The following is a 19,704-nucleotide window of genomic DNA, read 5'->3' on the forward strand; positions in this document are numbered from 1 at the left end:
ATCCAGAGGATAATTTTGATGCAAGATTTAGGATATGATCTTTGAAGCGAAGGCGACCATCAATGGTAATACCAAGGAACTTACAGCTTTCTTTGTTTTGCAAGGGGGAGTTTTCACTAAACATAAGGCCCTGAACGTCTCACTTAAATCCCATAATAAAGGTTTTGCTCACATTAAATACAAGCCTGTTTGCAGCACACCACTCCGATAAAATCTTAAGATCCTCAAAAACCTGGGCTCTACATTATCAGAATCTCTATGATTCTATAAAATGGTGGTATCATCAGCAAACTGAACCACTTTGCCCTGCAGTTTTAATGAACCCAAATCATTTACATAGAGCAAAAATAATAGTGGTCCTAACACTGAACCCTGAGGTACTCCAGTTTTAAGGGATCTGGAATCGGATAAACATCCAAATACTGTAACTCTTTGGGTACGATTAGACAGATAGGATTCTAGCCATTGCAATGCCACACCTCTAAAGCCATAATTATTGAGCTTAGACAGCAGTATTCCATGATCTACACAATCAAATGCCTTGGATAAATCGCAAAACACTGCCGCCGCGGACTCTCCAGAATTTAAGGACACATAGACACTCTCCAAAAAGCCGAAAACAGCGTCATGAGTCCCTTTTCCCGTTTGAAATCCAAACTGATTTGCAGATAAAATGCAATTATGTTGCAAAAAAGATAAAATTCTGATTTTTGCAAGATTTTCAACTATCTTGGAGAGGGTAGATAATATAGAAATTGGACGGAAATTACAAGGCTCACTCACATCTCCACCCTTATAAAGAGGGATAACCACTGCCTTCTTCAAACATGCTGGAAAGATGCCATTATGAAAGGAATTGTTTATGGCAGAAGCTAAGGCATTCAATGCTGAGTCAGGCAAAAGGAGTAGTAATTTTGATGATATTCCATCAGCTCCAGCTGATTTATGGTTTTTTAAGCTTTTAATTGCATCTCTAACATCAGTAAGGCTAACAGGATAAAAGAAAAAAGAATTTTGAACTGACACTTACAGAATATAATGCAATGGATCAATATTAGTATTCACATCCTTGAGCAATAAATGAGGAATATTACAGTAATAATCATTTAAACTATTTGGTCTTACTTCTGGTTCTGAAACTTTCTTGTGAGAATGCCTGAAGTCATTTATAATTGACCAACATTCTCTCTGCCTATTTGAGGACATATTCAAGCGGTCACTATAATATTTAACCTTAGCTGCTTTTATCGTCTTTCTATATAGACTACGATATTTCTGATGATAAAGAATAATGTTTGCATTAGTTGTAAACTTGCACAGCTTAGCCAAAAAACGGAGGTTTTTAGCTGAAGTTCTGAGGCCTGCTGTGACCCATGGTTTCCTATTTTTCATTTTAAGCCTCTTTTTAGGAAAACACTGATTGATCTTGTCACATAGCACATGAAATAACAAAGTAAACGAGTCAGGAGCCATTTCAACTGCATTCCAATTAACCAAAGCTGCAGTAGAAGAAAAAGCATTAAAATTTGCTCTGCTGAAAATTCTTCCTATATAATGAGATGAAGGAAATACAGTGTTGCATGGAATCCTAGCGAGAATGGCTTCATGGTCAGAAATACCAGATGAGAGTACTCTACATGACACATCATTTAAATTTGTACATAAATAATCAATAGTAGTTGCAGATGAGGATGTTATACGTGTGGGTGAAAGAACATGCATCTTATGACTTGTAGTCATAAGATTCCAATATACTTAAAAGGGATGTATGATATGATGGCAAGCTTACATCAGTGAAGTTAATATTAAAGTCACCAGCCAATATAACTATGGAGTGTAAAGACAATTGGGATAATAGAGAATCAAGTTTGTCCAGGAACATACCAATATCTCCTGTGGGTGGTCTATAAACACAAAGAACATATAAATTAAATCGCTTACAAAAACAAAGGGAGAATTCAAAAACCTTCTCCAACAGAAAGCTATCATACTTATTAATTTTACAGAAAAAAGCTTCAATTGTTTGTTTAACTAAAATAGCTGTTCCTCCATGTATGGAGTGTTGCCGACAAAAAATTGATATAGGAATATAATCAGATATTAAGAAACATTCGTTAGGCTTTAACCAGTGCTCAGTTAGTAATACAATATCAGGAAAATCAAATGAATCAAGTAAAAGATGAAGCTCGTCCATTTTATTTCTTAGAGACTGTATATTTAAAATAAAACTACTGAAACTTTTCACATGCTTATTTTCAATGTTATTTATAGAATGTGAGTGAGCTTCATCTTCTGTGTATTTATCTATAAAAAAGAATCCCTATCACAGTCAGTATCTAGAAGTCCAGATTGATTACTTGGTTTTATTGTGGACACATTTTTTGATGAAATGCTACTTTTGAAATGTTTTAAAATATGGGTATACAGTAATAATGCCAAATCTGATCCAAAGTTGCTGGCATGATTAGACTCTAAAATTCTATTTAGATTAATATTATTGGCGTGAAATATTCTATAGAGAGCCTTATTGCTATTATAAATTACATTATGGTTTGGATACATGTAAGGGCTTGTCATCACTAAACTATTGCTGTGTAAATGTATAAATTTTTTTTAAATATCGAATGATGAGCAAATACCATTTAACATTAAAATCAACATATCATTTTCTGTAAATTCCTTAACCATAGATGATGCAGTATAAATCAGTTCATTGTTTGTACTTCCTGGCTTCAGGAAACACTGGACTTTGTAGTTAGCTTCAAACTTCAGACGCAATTTCTTCAGGAACACTCTACTACAGTTTCCACCCACAAAAAGAAGCCTAGGTATCTAGGGAGGAAGAAAACTTCTTTTCGGCCTCTGACACTTCATCTTCAAACACCAAACTGTTTCTTCTCATTCTTTCTATATGCCTATCCTTTTCTTTTAGTTCAATCAATAATTCATGAATCTTCTGCTCGTAAGACTTCTTTTCATTCTCATTTTCATTAAAATTTATTTGACATTTTTCTGAGCATAAAATTTTGTAGCCTCCCATTTTTATGGCATCAGAATTTCTATCCAAACAACTTGGGTGGAATATAGACATACAAAAGATGCAGCAATAATTTGAAAACTCCTTTTTTTGACAGCATTTGAAATTACGATTCATTTTTAATAAATTAATTAATATATAAATACGGTTAGACAGGAATTGCTTGAATGTATGGCAAAAATATCTATGCCATACGTTTTTTCTCACCTTGATGACATAACTACAAATGGGTATAATTTCGACTTTATATAACAGATTATTAATATGGGGAATAAATGTCAAAGAGTTGTCAAACAGTACAGCCAAATCCCTAATTTCTGTCACCCTCAAAAGAACCAATGTATTAATATGATAGTCAAAAGCAATAACAGTTTTGAATTTAATAAAGGAGATAACAAAACATTTATCTCTAATGAGATACAAGCCATTAGATAGTGACCACTTGCACAGTGAATTAAGATCCTCCTGGATTCTATGGCAATCAGATAAATTTAAAATTTGTAAGTATAGTTTTTATATCTTCAGCAAATAATAAATATAGGAAATTCTATGAATGTCATTAATAAATAAGGTAAAAAGGAGAGGACCCACATGGGAACCCTGTGGGATCCCTGATGTTATGAAAATTGGAATTGAGAGTGAACCCCTAATATAAACAAACTGAATTCTCTTGCTTAGGTAACTTTTTAGCCAAAAAAGATTGGTTAGAAAATTAGTAGTAATTTTCTAACCAATCTTTAGTAATTGGTTTGAAAAGGTTATTACAGACATAGTTTGTAGAATGAAATTTAATATTGAAATAATAAAAAAAAAATCTTAACAATTGTTTTGGACACTGAATAAGATAATTTAAACATTTCTAAAATGATTATTCAAAACTTTTTAATATTAATATAAAAACTTCTTTTTAAAACCTTTGCGTAAAATGATTAAGCGCTAACAAGCTCAAGTGTTACTTGCTTATTCACTGAGTGTAACTTTAAAATGAACATCCATCGTAGGTACTTACCAATGATTTTTGCCTCTAAACTCTTACTAAATAATACAGTATTAGTGGAAAACTCATAAAAAAGATCAGCTAAGGCACTACAAAATTTCTGGGTATCCAAATTAATTAACTGCTTGATGTTCTTGTCTATATCCTTCTTGAACTGTAGTGTCATATAACTCACATCTAAGCCAAACTGCTTCAATATAGCAGCAAATTCTATGTTTTTTTCTTCCATTATTTCCGTTACCTAAAAAGTTAATAAATTGCAATTAAATGCTGAAAAGTTTAGTATTAAGGAATTTGTTTACCATCAATACATGTAATACCTTTAAGACCTAAATATAAATTCACTAACTATTTACATAATTACGATAAGCGGATGTTACGATTTTGTCAAATAAACTAAAATTACGAAAAAGCATTTTTTTATTTCATTTTATCAACAATAATCAATACATCAACAATAATAAGCCAAATGAATAAATGACCGCCATTTCCTAATGACATAGACAGTTAGATTAGACACTTGACATTGATACAGCGTTGCCAGATGAAAAAAAGTTCCCTATAAGAATTTACAGATTTCCCCCAAACTGATTTTTTTTTTTACTATTCTGTTTATTTATCACCCCATCACAACATCTTATTATTCATCTTATTCATTACCCTTGAAAACAAACGTGAATTTTAGCAAAGTTTACTGAATAAAATAGGGTGGTCGGAAGGTGAGTAGCCAAACGGAAATGGTGAATAGGTGAGGTTACTAGCTATTTAAAACGCATAGTACCTTTTTGTTTTACCTCAAATTTAAAGAGTAATATATTTTTTCCTTTTTTATTAGATTTTTTCCGGTTTTTTACTTTAGCCTTCAATTTTTTTTTTAATTTTTGGCCAAAATGGGGCACAATTAATTTTATTTTAAAGACTAACGTTGTCTTAGTCAAAGTTGTTCCTGCCGTTCAACTCCTTCCTGTTATATAAAAAAATAGCTGTTCTGATCATAATGCGGCAAAAGTAAAAGAATTTTTAACAAATACTTTTTTGACCGCCTCATTAGTGGGACTGGCAATATTAAATGGCTTCCAAGATCTTCCGATTTGACACCAAATGACTTTTGGGGTTATCTTAAGGAGACTATTTATTAACGTCATAATAATAGGCCAACTAATTTAGAGGAGTTGAGAAACAAAATTGTTTAATCTGCTAATTCCATTTTCTCTCCAATTCTTTTGGAAGTAAGAAGCAGCTTTTACGATAGGCTAACCTTTTGTTTAGATTAAGAAAGAGGTATTTTTGAGCCTCTTATTTAAAGAACTATTTGTTAGGTTAATTTAGAGTTTTATTTTCTGTTTTTTTTATAATGTTTACATTATATTTTTATAACAGTTTATATTTTATTTTAATAAGAACACCGCTTTAATTTGCAATATGCAGTTCACTGCATAAAAAATTGGATTTGCAAATATTTGTGGATTTCGACATCTAATTTCTGCATTAGAAAAATATTATACCAATGCCGCGTAATATTTTTTTAAATTTTGCCCCATCGACGTCAGACGCTTACTAAAATAAAATTTTAAAAAATCGAGCTCGAACCTTGAACACCAGCGTACTGTCGCGGCGGCGGCGTTGCAACATCACGCCTGTTAGGAACTTTATTTGAGTAGTGATCCATCCGCCAATCTGTATATTTAGTCAAGCGGAATAAGTTATTACAGAACCAACATGACACTCGCCAGACACCAGAGTCAGACCTCTGGTGTGCGCTTAGGTTCTTTTCGACGCGACGCCATCCGATTACAATCGAGAGATGGATTCTGACAGATCCTCGATGTTCCAGACATCGCGGCTCGAGAGAGTTTGACGGCCTAATTCCAAGGGTGCCTGCATAAGCAAGCTACTTTGACTGCCACAAGGGAAACCTAGATCTATGCCACCATGAACGAGTTACAGGAGATGCGTAATGTCCGCTTCGTTAGTCACGTAATCTTGAGGATTCCAATTACCCTAATGCACGAACTTATAAATATACCTGGACTGCTAATGCATAGGGCCACGATACCCAAAAATGACCACTGCATGGTGGCCGCCATAGCTTCCTCCTTATTTAATACGTGGATAATGTATCACCATCCTTATTTAAATGTATTTGGTTCAGTCACACTCAAAACCGAATAATTGTGAATTGTCTGTCTGTGTTGTTTATGATAGAATAATATATAAAGTTATTTATTTTTACTATATAAACCCTTGCTAGTGTTGTGAGCAATGGAACGTTCCCTAAAAATGTGAACGTTCCCATAGCGTTAATGTTTGGTGTCGGTTTTCGGCAGTAACGGTCCTTTATCCTAGGATAGTTCGGAGGAGACTTCCTAAATAGGTTGTTTGAAAGTTTAACTTAATAAATAGAACATAAATAAACACAAACATTTTTAATTTCAGATATTTTCCTAATATGCTTCCTTTGCATTTTTTTCATTTATAGTGCTGAAAATTCTCGTTCGTGCTCGTTCATGCTCGAGGAACGTTCTCAAAAAATAAATTCTCGAGCATTTTACAACACTAACCCTTGCTAATTACAAACCCTCATAAAGTCATCTATATTTTGATTTTTATAGATGGTTTTACTTATTAATGTGGAAATACTGTGCATAGAAGGAAAGTAAAAGTCGTAATAGTAAAAATAGAAAGAAAATAGGTGTTTTTAACTGAATTTGAAGATTCAAGATTATTAGAATAATAAAACAAATATTTTAAAGTGCATGCATCTATTCCAAGTTGATTGAAACTTTGTCTCATTTTAGGAGGATTACTTTCTTTCATAAATTTTAAGGAAATTTTTAAAGAAGTACCAGAAAAATCGCAGATCTAACGCAACTATCTTAAATTCTTAACTATATGTAATTTTCTATTTTGTATTTTTGTAAACATAACCTCTCCAAAACTTTAATTGTTTTGTTTCCCTACAGTTGGCACAACTAAAATTGTCAGAGTGACCAACATCGAAAGGACACAATCACGCAAAATGGCGGCCCCCTAGTAGTGGTCATTTACTTTTCATTGAATTCAAGACGATACTAAAAATACTACAGGGGTCGCTATGTGAGGGAAAAGTGTTTACTGGGCCATGATACATGTCCAAACAAAAAGATCGTATATTGTGTATATTATTGATAGGTCGAAGAAAACGTTAAAGCGGGAGATTATAGGACATGTAAAGCCAGGCACTGAAATCTGGACAGGCTGCTGGAGAGAATATAGAGGACCTTCAATACATTTCACAGTACGTTTACAAAACAGTCAATCACTCAAGAAATTTTGTGGAGTTCCAAACAGGGGCTTGCACAAATTTTATAGAGGGACATTGGGCGCATCGCAAGTTTCTTCGTAGGTCGAGTCATGAGTTCCCCATTTTTAGCGGAATACAATGGCCAATTTTTATGGTTTCAGAGATATGGAAAAACTTCTTCAGGTCGTAATAGTGCAAATAGCCAGACGTTATGTCCTATAATCTACCCTTTTTTTAATTTTTAAATGATGCTTTGCCAATTTTTTTTGTGAATCCTGATTTTATAGATTATAAGTTATTTGATTTACTTAATTTTATTTTCTTAGTACAATATAAGTTCTTTTAGACATGTATATAGAACAACAGTTAATAACAATTAATAGTTAGAAATTAATTCCATAGCTTAATCATTAGATTATAATTTTGGATATACACTGGTGGCCAAAAGTAGATTGACAAATTCCATTTTTATGGATATATTTTATCTGAAGCAAAGGAAAAACCGGTTGAGCTTATTAGTGTTACAGAAATGTAAACAAAATAGTTTATTAGTGTTAAGCTTATTAGTGTGACAGAAATGTAAACAAGATAGTTTGAAGAAACAAATTCCATATATTTTTATTGCTTGCACTTTTTCTCAATATTTTTTTTATCAAATTCCAATAATTTTGTTTGACTGCTAGGTGGCCAAAATTGGATTGACAAACAACATATTTATTCAGTCTCTGAGTTTTATGCGTTGGTTTCTGTTGATTTGACTTTCCTTACTATTAGTTTTGAAAAATATTCACAATGCCACGTGGTATAACTTTATCGATCGATATTAAGATGCGAATAATCGATGATTACCGGAAAGGGGTTAAACAGGCGGATATTGCTCGAAAATTTTCTCTTTTGAGAGCAACGGTAAGTCAAATAATAAAACATTTTAATATCCGTGGAAGTGTTGTTCCTCTAAAAAAAACTGGCCGACCAAAGAAGACCACTAGTCGTGTTGATAAATTAATTTTGAAAAAAGCAAAACTTGACCTATTCGCAACTTCAAAAGAAATCAAGCTGCATTTGGAAGAAGAAGATGTGGGTTCAGTCAACAATATAGTGATTTCAAAACAAGACGCCCTGCAAAGAAACCACTGCTAAGTTTAAAAAACGTACGGGAGCGATTGAGCCTTGCTCGAGAACATAGTCACTGGACAGTCTCCGAATGGAAAAAGGTTATTTTTAGTGATGAATCAAAGTTCAATTTGATTAATTCGGATGGCAAAAGATATGTTAGGCGTGCTGTTAACCAAAGGTATGATCCCAAATATACGGTGTCCACAGTCAAGCATGGAGGTGGTTCCGTGATGGTGTGGGGATGTTTTTCGGGTTATGGGATGGGTCCACTACACTTGATAGAAGGCACGATGGATCGTTTCATGTATAAAGACATACTGCAGGATGTTATGGTACCTTACGCTGATGAAGTTATGCCACTTAACCACTACTTTCAACATGATAACGATTCGAAACACGCATCCAAGGTCGTTAAGCAATGGTTGACCCAAGAAAAAATTCATGTTATCAAATGGCCGTCACAGTCACCGGACCTAAATCCGAACGAGAACATTTGGGATTACATTGATCGTCACATCCAATGTAAAAATTTCAAAAATAAACAAGAACTTTTTGAAGCTTTGAAGGCATGCTGGATATCCATTGACACGTCCTATATGGACAATTTAATTAGGTCAATGCCCAAAAGGTTGGTGGAAGTGAGAAGAAATAGAGGCTATGCAACGCATTATTAAATAAAACCTTTTAAATTTTCTATACTTATTTTTACTTTAGTAAGCTTTGAATTTCTCAATTTAATTTTAGCCACTTGAAAATTGTTTAGTTTTTTAATTTTTTTTTAAATAAAATTGGGTATTACGAATAAATAGTTTAATCAGATACTGTCCCACCTAATTTATCATTTCCTAAGCCGTGATATAAACAAATCTGAAACAAACTGACTCGGATATAAGGCACGTAAGACTGGAACTAGTTCATGTTCAAGAAATTCTAGATATCTTTCCCCAGTTAAAGTATCATTGAAGAATATGGCCCTATAACTTGCCTGCCAATTATGCCAGCCCAAACATTAGTTTTCTGGGGATATTGTGTATTAGTTTTCCTTAGCCAGTGTGGGTTCTCGTCAGACCAGTAGCGACAGTTCTGCTTATTAACATGGCCATTTAGGGTGAATGTAGCCTCATCAGAAAAAAGGATCCACTCCGAAGATATGCGATTTTCGTCAATGGCGTTCATCATTAATTCACAGAACTGAACTCTGCGATCTGGATCTTCTTCCAATAACTCTTGAACGGGTTGCATTTTATAAGGTCGTTTGTTTGCACTTTTTAAAATTTTTAGCACAGATTTATGATGAATAGAGTTTTCGCGAGCTACTCTTCTGACTGCAGTTACCGGATTCTCTTCCATCGCTAACAATACATTTAATTGGGTGTTTTCATCGATTTTAGAAGACCTTTGTCTTGAAACATCTATCACATGCCCAACTTCTCGAAATCTGCTTTCGATTTTACTAACCGTACCTTGGTTAATAGGTGGCAAATCTGGAGATTTCTGCCTGAATAAGTGGACAACCTCTAGCTGAGTACGACTTCTGTCCCTATAACCAATCATCATTAAGATTTCAATCTTGTGGGATTCGGATAAATAAGGCATTTTTTCAATATAAGTTAACTTATTTAACAACTGGTTGAAATTCACTTTAACAGTGACACTACAACAATGTCAGGAAATGTCTCGATACCAATAAAATAAACAAACACGCAAAAATTTACCAACACAAAATATTTCGAGACTTTTAATAATTCAATGGTTTTTTTTTTCGTATTTCTCCTTTAGATAATCACAAAAGTAAATAGGGCAATTCAATCAGGAAAAAGGGTTCTTTTCAATGAGAGTTTAAAAAAAGTGGCTTGCCATTTGAAAAAAAAAAGTTTGGGTTAATTTGGACCCCCCCTGTAGGTGAAAAAATACAAAAACTATCTTGAAATGTGAAAAAAAATAAACAAATCGACGGGTGTCAGGAATTTTGCGAGATAAAATTTGATTAGTTTTAACTGAATTTATTCCAGTTGAAGTCACCACACTGTATATATATATATATATATATATATATATATATATATCTATATATATATATATATATATATATATATAGATATATATCTATATATATATATATATATATATATATATATTATATACATTTAACCTCATCGTTATGATCTTAAATGTTTTTTAAAATTTATACTTATAATTTATTAAATTACATAAAATATCAAATAATACATATTTTTCAAAACCTGATAAATGTGTTTTATTCACAAAATAACGTAAAATCTAACTATATTATGATTTTATTATCTAAAATTGAGTCCACAGCCAATCCACCCAATTAAAAAGTGCCCCAGACAAAACAAAAACATACTACTGGGGACTTACTGAAGCCACTCCCATTTTTGTTAATAAGATTGTCGTTTTATTTTTCGTGTATGTAAATTACAAAATATGTAATTCTAGGGATACAAAGCGATAAAAAAACATATCAATTTAAAATTTTAGCCCCCAAAAAGTTTCAAAATTGCCTCAATATACAGTGTGGTGACTTTATCTGGAATAAATTCAGTTAAAACTAATCAAAATTTATCTCGCAAAATTCCTGAGACCCGTCGATTTTTGTCTATTTTTTTTCACATTTCAAGATAGTTTTTGTATTTTTTCACCTACAGGGGGGGTCCAAATTAACACCAACTTTTTTTTTCAAATGGAAAGCCACTTTTTTTAAACTCTCATTGAAAAGAGCCCTTTTTCTTGATTAAATTGCCCTATTTACTTTTGTGATTATCTAAAGGAGAAATACGAAAAAAAATAAAAACCAATAAATTATTAAAAAGTTGCGTTTAATGTATAAGATGCTCAAAATGAGCACGATTTACTTGTTGGCAAAGCCCAAGACGATATTAAAATTCGTTTCTGACATTTTCTGACACTTCTGGAGATATTTGTCGGATTTCTTGCCTAATACGTTCTTTGAGTTCGTCTAGTTCGTCTAGTCTATATATATATATATATATATATATATATATAGATCGTGTTATCGTGAGCTACGTATTACCCGTAATAATGGCAACACCGCTTGGTTGCGGCTTGGAGGCGGCGGAATTTTTCGTTTTTATTTTTTGAACCGGGAGTCAGCAGACCTTACTTGCTGTGTTACTGCACGTTGCATTAATAACTTTTGAGCGTTATTTTCGTGTTTTTTTCACTATGGCTGTTTATACCCCTTCCGAAAGAGTTCAACTAATTAAATGGTTTTATGGAGGCAATTCGGCAGTACAATGTAGAGATTTGTTTTCAATGATATTTGAGAATAGACCGATTCCTTGTACAAAAACGGTTTTAAATGTAGTTACAAGTTTTGAGACATCTTTTTGTCTTCAAGATTGTAAAAAATGCCACACAAAACGTCAAGAACCACCTGTTGAAGTGGTCCAGGATATAGAACGGTGGGAAGAAATGGTTTGCAGTACCCTAGAACTTGATTCGACACGGTCCACTAGAAGTGTTGGAGAGGAACTGGGAATGAGCAATAAAACTGTTGCTCGTATCTGGAAAAAATATGGGTACAAATGTTTCAAGTATTTAAAAACTCAGGAAATATTTCCTGAAGACCAGTGGCGAAGAATGGAATTCTGTGAAACCATAATGAAAAAGGCAAATGAAAACGAATATTTTTTTTTAAATATTTTGTTTTCTGATGAATCTTCTTTTCCATTACATGGGAAACACAATCCTTCCATAGTTCGTTATTGGTCTCAGGAAAACGAGCATAGAAATTTTCAGTTTCGTACCCAGTATCCTCAGAAATTGAATGTTTGGGCAGGTATTTTGGGCGACAATGTTATAGAGCCATTTTTTATTGATGGCACTTTAAACGCCCAAAAGTACCTTCAGTTGCTGCAAATCCAAGTTCTTCCTGCCATTCAAATCCTACCTGATGTAGACCTGGGATCGGTTTATTTTCAGCAAGATGGCTGTCCTGCTCATAACGCGGCTAGGGTAAAAGAATTTTTAACAAATACTGTTCCTAACCGCCTTATTAGTGGGACTGGCGATATTAAATGGCCTCCTAGATCTCCAGATTTGTCTCCAAATGACTTTTATCTGTGGGGTTACCTTAAGCAGACCATTTACAAGCATGAATTTAGTAGGCCAACAAATTTAGAGGAGTTGCGAAATAAAATTGTCGATGGTGCCAATTCCATTTTACGCGAAACTCTTTTGGAGGTGCGAAATAGCTTTTACGATAGGTTAAGTTTTTTGTTTAGCGAAAGAAGGCGGTTTATTTGAGCCTTTTATTTAAAAAATGATATGTTGTTAAGTTTGTTTATTAGAGTTTTATTTCTGATTTTTTATTATATTTTTATCAGAGTTGATATTTTATTTTTTATTAGAATAACGCTTTAATTTTCATTATGCAAAACACAGCATATTAAACATTTTAAGATTACAATTCTATGCGGGTTTTACACATTGTCATGTCTGTAAAACCCGCATTAGAATAAATATTTTAAAAATGCCTGGATTTTCACGTAATATTTTGGGACATTTTGTCGCCAAACGACGCAGCGCCCACGAAAGTCAGATGTTTACATTACATAGTGCCGTTTTCACCAGTTTCTTTGGTTTTCGTCCCCGCTTTAAATGACGTAAAAAAAATATATATAGTTGCATTTCAGTTTTTTGAAATAATCCGTCAGAAAGAGTTAGTCACAAGTCAACGCCCTCTGGCGGATTTTAGGAAAAGTAATTTAACATTTTTTTTTTGGTTGAAAAAATAAGGCAACAATGGACTTAAAAAAAAATATGTTTAAAAAAAATCGGTCCAGTCATAGCTGATTTTCAGCTGTTTTCTTTATTCAAGCTAAATACGCTCCCCCCCACTTTATTTGACAACTGACAGAAATTTTTGTAGAAACTTTTTTGTGAGGAAATCTTCCTAGAATATTAATATAATATTTTGAGGTGTACGTTATTGGAGGTTTTTTGGCAAAAATGCAATTTTAAGATTTAAAGAAGCTGTGGCGCCCTCTAGCGGTTGGCCAATGAACTTCAAAATAATTTCCAACTTTTTTTTTGGCCACTTTTATTACAAAAATTTTTTTTTCAAGGCGCTACGACTATTAGGGCCTAAGATATCGCCGACGTTCATTCTTAGTTGGCCACCCGGTACATCTAAAAATTCAACAGTTTTTTACCAAAAAACTTTCGTTTGTAGAGGTTTGCAACCATCTAAAATCAATTTAGATATTTATTATTTTTTATAGAAAAAAGTTTTATCTAAATCCTTTGGGAATTTTGCAAGTTAGAGCCTTTTTCATTTCTTTATCATTTCACGTTTTAATTAATTTTCACAACAAAACCTTAGTTTGTAGAGGTTTGAGACCATCGTAAGTCGATTTAGGTATTCATTGTGAATATCTGGACAAAAATTTATTAAAATACCGTGGGAATTTCAGGAGATACGGGTATTATATTGATTAAATTACAGGGAGCGCGGACTATAAATTGGTCGCTGGCAACCGACATATGCTGCGTTCTCGATTTTAGTTGCTGGATATCGATCGGACGCTAGCTTCACACACATCGGCAATAATACGTATTTAGCGTATGCAGAAAAATGTTCATAATTTGCAAAGTTTTGTATTTTTTTTAATCATCCTCACTTTTTCATCAATATTTTGACCATACTCAACATTCTATGTAAAAATTAAAAAAAAAAACGGTTTTTAGCCGTCTCTTTAACTTTACCGGACCCGATCCAAAAAGTAGTGGTTTTAAATGTTGTACTAAGAATAGCTGCAGTGTATGCGTGTGTATAACATGTTCTATTTATCAGAATAGTTAAATAAAACGGGCTGGTAATATTATAACAATCCATACAACAAAAATCGTTTGTGGCCGCGCCGGTAAATTTAACAGGTACCGGTGGTGATGAGGTTAACAATGCGAACTCGAATATTAAGCTGAAAATGGAAAATATGTGCCTGGAAATTGATTACCTGAAGAAAATACTTGTTGATTCATGCGACAAAAACAACATTTTAAACCAGATTAGCAGAATAACTCCTCGTTGTGGGAAAAAATCTCAAACCTGGAACGAGTGGAACCTGTCCAAAAGGTAAAGAAATGAATAAGAAACAAAAATTGACTTCATTGACAGATAGCGGATTATCTTCTTCTTCTTCTTCACCGCCACCGGTGTCGAATTTGATCGTCGAGGTCATATAGGGATGTAGGTACAGTATCGATATTGACGAGTGGGAAAGTTCCAAACAGTGGAGGCAAGAGCACAGCCGACTTTCTCAAGCCGCGAAATGATAACATCGGCAACATGGCTTTCAGATCAGTTTGTATTTCAGTTCTCATGGAACTTAATGGAGATCGTTTGAATTCCTCTTTTAAATTTGAGTTTTTAAGTAAAATTTCGGAAAGGAAAGTGAACGTAGTTATTATTAAGAACTTACTAACTTTTAGTAATATCTCCCAGCCAGTGTCGGTGAGTTATATACTATAAAAACAGTGATAAATGGTTACCTTCTTTGTAAACAGAAACAGGTGGAGCCGGCCGGCTTCTTAAGTGGGTCATTGTGCTTTATTTATCGATTTTCAAGTTTATTTTACATATCACTTTTAAGATTTTTGTGTTGTGCTCTTATTTGTGTGATTTCGGATCTTTTGTGAATATCTTGTGTTAAAACACAAGAAAACCACCCACTAAAACTAGAAACTTATGCCTAAGAGCCAGGGTTAGTTCACATCAAAAAATGTAGGTTTTGTTTTATTTATAATTATATTTGGAGGAAATCTGGTAAGGAATAGCTATAGTATATAGTATTATAGTAAGTATAGGTCAATCTATAAGCTTTATTTATATATAGGAATTCATTGAAGATTTTTTTTGCCTTTTGAAACATGCCAAGTCACGACTGTCTTCCCGAGTGTAAATCTAACTACAAAAGTAGTTGAAAAGCAGGGGAGGCAGTATTTCTGTTTTTGGCTTCTTCAAAGATAAACAACTTAAATTTAAATGGCTAAAAGCCATAGCTAGAGATAATTGTGCTTCTACTCAATATTCTGTGGTTTGTGCCAAGCATTTTGACCCAAATGATATTATCCGTGAAGATGATTATCTTTACCTGATGGCCCTCTCACTAAGATTAGAGTTAAAGCAAGATTAGTTTGCTAAGCAGTGCCTCATTTTTTTCCAAATTTACCTGCATATTTAACAAAAACAATGCCTCTTCCTAAAAAAAGTCCAGACGAAAGAAATAGTGAACAACAAAAACATAAAGAACTTACCGATGAAGCCTCTGAGCAACTTCATTTTATAACAAATTTTCAAGATCTTATGAGTAATTATTCTCAAAAAATTCTAATATCTGACCTGTGGAATGTAAAAATTGTTGGGGATACTATATTAGGGATTGATAGGGATTTCTATACTTTAAACTTAAATGATGCTTGGATAAACATTATTAATAAAATATCAATAGATAGCGACCTACATGTTAAAGTCAAATGAGTATAAAAATAAAAGACAATGAGTTGTGCCAAAATGACCTAAAATGAATTTTACTTTCGAATTGAAATTAAGTAGGTGGAAATTAACTCGAAAATCTATTAACTAGGTATAAGTCTTCTAATTATTGTGAGGTTAATAAACCATACTCTTCATCTCTAGAGAAGTTTCATGACTTCATTAACCAAAATTCAGATTTCTTAAAACAGGCGTTAAATTTATTGGAAAGTTCTGATTCACACAACTTAGAGGATGAAAAAGATAGTGACATTCGTAATCGAGTAGTACTTTTAATAGACCAAATAACTTTACTTATTTTAAAGCAAAAACGTTATTGGTCATCAACTATAGTAATGTCTTTTATGTTATATAATATATCCCCTTGCGCATATGAATTGCTTGGAGATTATTTTAATCTACCCACCAAGAGGTACCTATAATTTTACAATATCTTTCTTCTTGCTTTGATGTGTCACCAAACCCTGACTTAAATAAAACTAACGACATCGCTAATTATACTTTGGGCCCAGTCCGAAGACATCACTATAATTTGTTCACTATGTTCGGAAGTTCTGAAGTACTAATCGCGCACCAAGTTTAAAGAAATTCGTCCCAACCAACCCGTCTGGCCGGTCCCCGCGCGCCTCCGTGTTATGCATCATTTAGTTAAAAGAAAAGAGTGCTTGCTCGCAACTTTTGGGAGGGTTAGACTAAGGGTGGGAGTGATGTCTTCGGACTGGACCCTCGTATAATTACGATCGAACTTCACTTCAGGTAAGTTCGTTTGATCGATTAATTATACTTTGGGTCCAGTCCGAAGACATCACTATAATTTGTTCACTATGTAGTTGTTTAAAGACAAACAAAGTTGCGAGCTATCTTATTCTATGGCAGCGTATAAATGTTTATTATATGAACAGTAGCATATAAATGTTTATTATATAAGAAATAAGACAACTTCTTGGGAAAATCCCAAAATAACATTAACATTGTATTAATGCTAAAAAGACAATTGTTTTCTTATAATGGGCGGTTGTAGAACCTGGCAAACGTGGAATGTTGTGTCCAGCCAACCGTTTTGCAAGTAGTGTCGACAGGCACTCCCTTTCGTAAGGCCACAGAAGTTGCTGCGTGTCTTACTGAGTGGGGTTTGAAGACATCTGTATTAATCCCCGTAGAGGCAAGTATTTGTTTTACCCATCTGCTCAGGGTATCCTTCGACGCACGACCGTGGGGTGATTTATGTGTGATGAAGAGGAAGTCATTGCCGGTTGTCTTAGTGACGCAGTTGTTTTGACGTATTCTTTTAAGGTGTTAACCAAGCAAAGAAGAGGTTTCTCTTGAAAAATGGGAAAGTAAAGGCTGGGTTGCGGATGGCCAAAACGACTTGTCTTAATAGGGTCTGATATGTAGATAACAGTTTCTCCGGGTCCATGTGTAATGTTTGAGAGACGGATGAGTGAAATTGTTTGAAGTCTTTCGCCAGTAGTAAGAGCTAATAGAAATGCTAGTTTGTGCGACAAAGTTTGAAGGCTGAGTGGAGGGGGCAAGTTTTCAAGATAGCTTAAGAGAGGTGTTGGGTCCCAGGTGGAGGTATATTTCGGCCTAGAGGGTCGAAGTTGAGAAATGCCTTTTTTGAAACGTTTTATAATTGGGTCAGAGCCTAGATCAGTTGCACAAATTAGCGATAGAGCGGAGGTATGGGAATTAAACGTTCCATACAAAAGGTTCTTGTTCTTCATTAGTTCTTGCAAGAACGATAATACGTCTTTGGTCGTCGGTTTAAACATTAAGATATTGCTAGTTATGCAAAACGCCCACCATAGCTTGTATGTGCTGTCATATTGACTTAATGTAGATTTGGAAATTGAGGAAATCATAGTAGCTGTTGCCGATTCCGGAAAATCCCTGTATAAAAATGCCTGCCTGACAATTTCGCTCCCACCAGGGTAAGGCTTTTTGCCAAAGGGTGTGTCCTAAAAAATGGAGAAGAGAGAAGATTAGGAGAAGGGTGTAAGTATATTTCTTGGTCAACAATAAGTTTGCGAAAAAATGGAAACCATGGTTGTGATAGCCACCATGGTACCACTAAGATTCTAACAGCCTTATCCTGAACGATTTTTTGTAAAGTTCGAAGGATCAGTGTAAATGGAGCGAAGGCATAAAAATAATATTCATTCCAGGATATCGTGAAAGTATCGATATTTATAGACCCTGGGTCTTTATGCCAAGCCAGAAACGGCGTGGTTAACACCTTAAAAAAATACGTCAAAACAACTGCGTCACTAAGACAACCGGACAATGACTTCCTCTTCATCAGACATAAATCACCCCACTGTCGTGCGTCGAAAATAAGCCCGCAATTCTGCAAATAAGCCCTTCTGTTTCTAGAGTATCCTAACTCTTTTTATATAAGTTTGCCTTTTTAGCATTAATACAATGTTAATATTATTTTGGGATTTTCCCTTTGCAAGAAGTTGCCTTATTTCTTATATAATAAACATTTATATGCTACTGTTAGACTTATTTATTCTCTGGCCGCATACGCTGCCATAGAATAAGATAGCTCGCAACTTTGTTTGTCTTTAAACAATTACATAGTGAACAAATTATAGTGATGTCTTCGGACTGGACCCAAAGTATAATTAATCGATCAAACGAACTTACCTGAAGTGAAGTTCGATCGTAATTATACGAGGGTCCAGTCCGAAGACATCACTCCCACCCTTAGTCTAACCCTCCCAAAAGTTGCGAGCAAGCACTCTTTTCTTTTAACTAAATGATGCATAACACGGAGGCGCGCGGGGACCGGCCGGGCGGGTGGGTGAAGACGAATTTCTTTAAACTTGGTGCGCGATTAGTACTCCAGAGGCGGACTACATAGTGAACAAATTATAGTGATGTCTTCGGACTGGACCCTCGTATAATTACGATCGAACTTCACTTCAGGTAAGTTCGTTGGATCGATTAATTATTTAAACATTGTATCCACTTCTTTAGCACTGACTGAGAAAGTTGGTAATTTATTAATTGATGAAATTTATATAACTAAAAGACTAGACTATAGGGGGAAAAGTCTAATAATGCAATTATATAATTTTTAACGGCGCCTATACGTATTTCAAATAATAAATCAATCACATAAATAAAATATTCTCATTTGTAAATAAAGCAAAATCAAAATTGAACGTCCATATCGGCAGAGCGGCGCTTTCAAAGCGTAAACGGATTCACCAAAACGGATCCGAATGTCCCACGTGGTGCCACGTTGCCAACTGTTATTTCGCAGCTTGAATAAAGTCGGCTGTGGCAAGAGCAATAAGATGCAAGCCTAGTTTGGAATGTTTAGGTCTTGTCACTTTTGAGCTTGAAAGGAATTATTACAAAACGTAAAAATTATCAGGTGTAAATAGATCTGATTAGTCGAAGGGCCAAAATTTAAGAGAGGATTACTTCTTGGGGTAAGATACTTTAAAAAACCATAATGTATTTATATAGTTCTAAGTTACGAATTTAAAAAGGTTTGCAGAAAATCCCTTCAAAGGTAACGTAGCTTCAAAAAAATTAAATTTTATACATTGCATAAACATCAAATACAATACTTCAGTTCCAGCCAATAGCAAAAAAGTAGTATCGAGGAATTCAAACTCTTCAACAACTAGGAGAACACGATTTGGAGAGGAGAATTGAATTTTGCGGACTAATGTGCGAATTGACGAGGACCCCGATTTTGTAAAGAACGTCTGTTT

At 34.1% G+C, this 19,704-nt stretch overlaps 1 protein-coding gene across 7 annotated transcripts in view; it reads right to left on the reverse strand.

Moving 5' to 3' along the window:
- The window catches only part of LOC126736366 (transcriptional regulator ATRX-like), a 292,446-nt gene extending 277,894 nt beyond the window's left edge, over positions 1–14,552 (reverse strand). For 2 of the 7 annotated variants that reach the window (XM_050440690.1, XM_050440686.1), the window contains exons 1-2: positions 4,337–4,509; positions 4,047–4,275 (exon numbers count right to left, since the gene is read on the reverse strand). In XM_050440690.1, coding sequence (XP_050296647.1) covers positions 4,047–4,275; positions 4,337–4,339 — 232 coding nt within the window. In that variant the 5' untranslated portion in view covers positions 4,340–4,509. Of the gene's footprint in view, positions 1–4,046; positions 4,276–4,335; positions 4,513–14,435 lie in introns of those variants that run through there. The other 5 variants (XM_050440688.1, XM_050440687.1, XM_050440691.1 and 2 more) reach the window with 5 other exon arrangements.
- Between the last annotated feature and the right edge of the window lie 5,152 nt (positions 14,553–19,704).

This window comes from Anthonomus grandis, chromosome 5, assembly GCF_022605725.1.
Source record: "Anthonomus grandis grandis chromosome 5, icAntGran1.3, whole genome shotgun sequence".
NCBI lineage: Eukaryota > Metazoa > Arthropoda > Insecta > Coleoptera > Curculionidae > Anthonomus > Anthonomus grandis.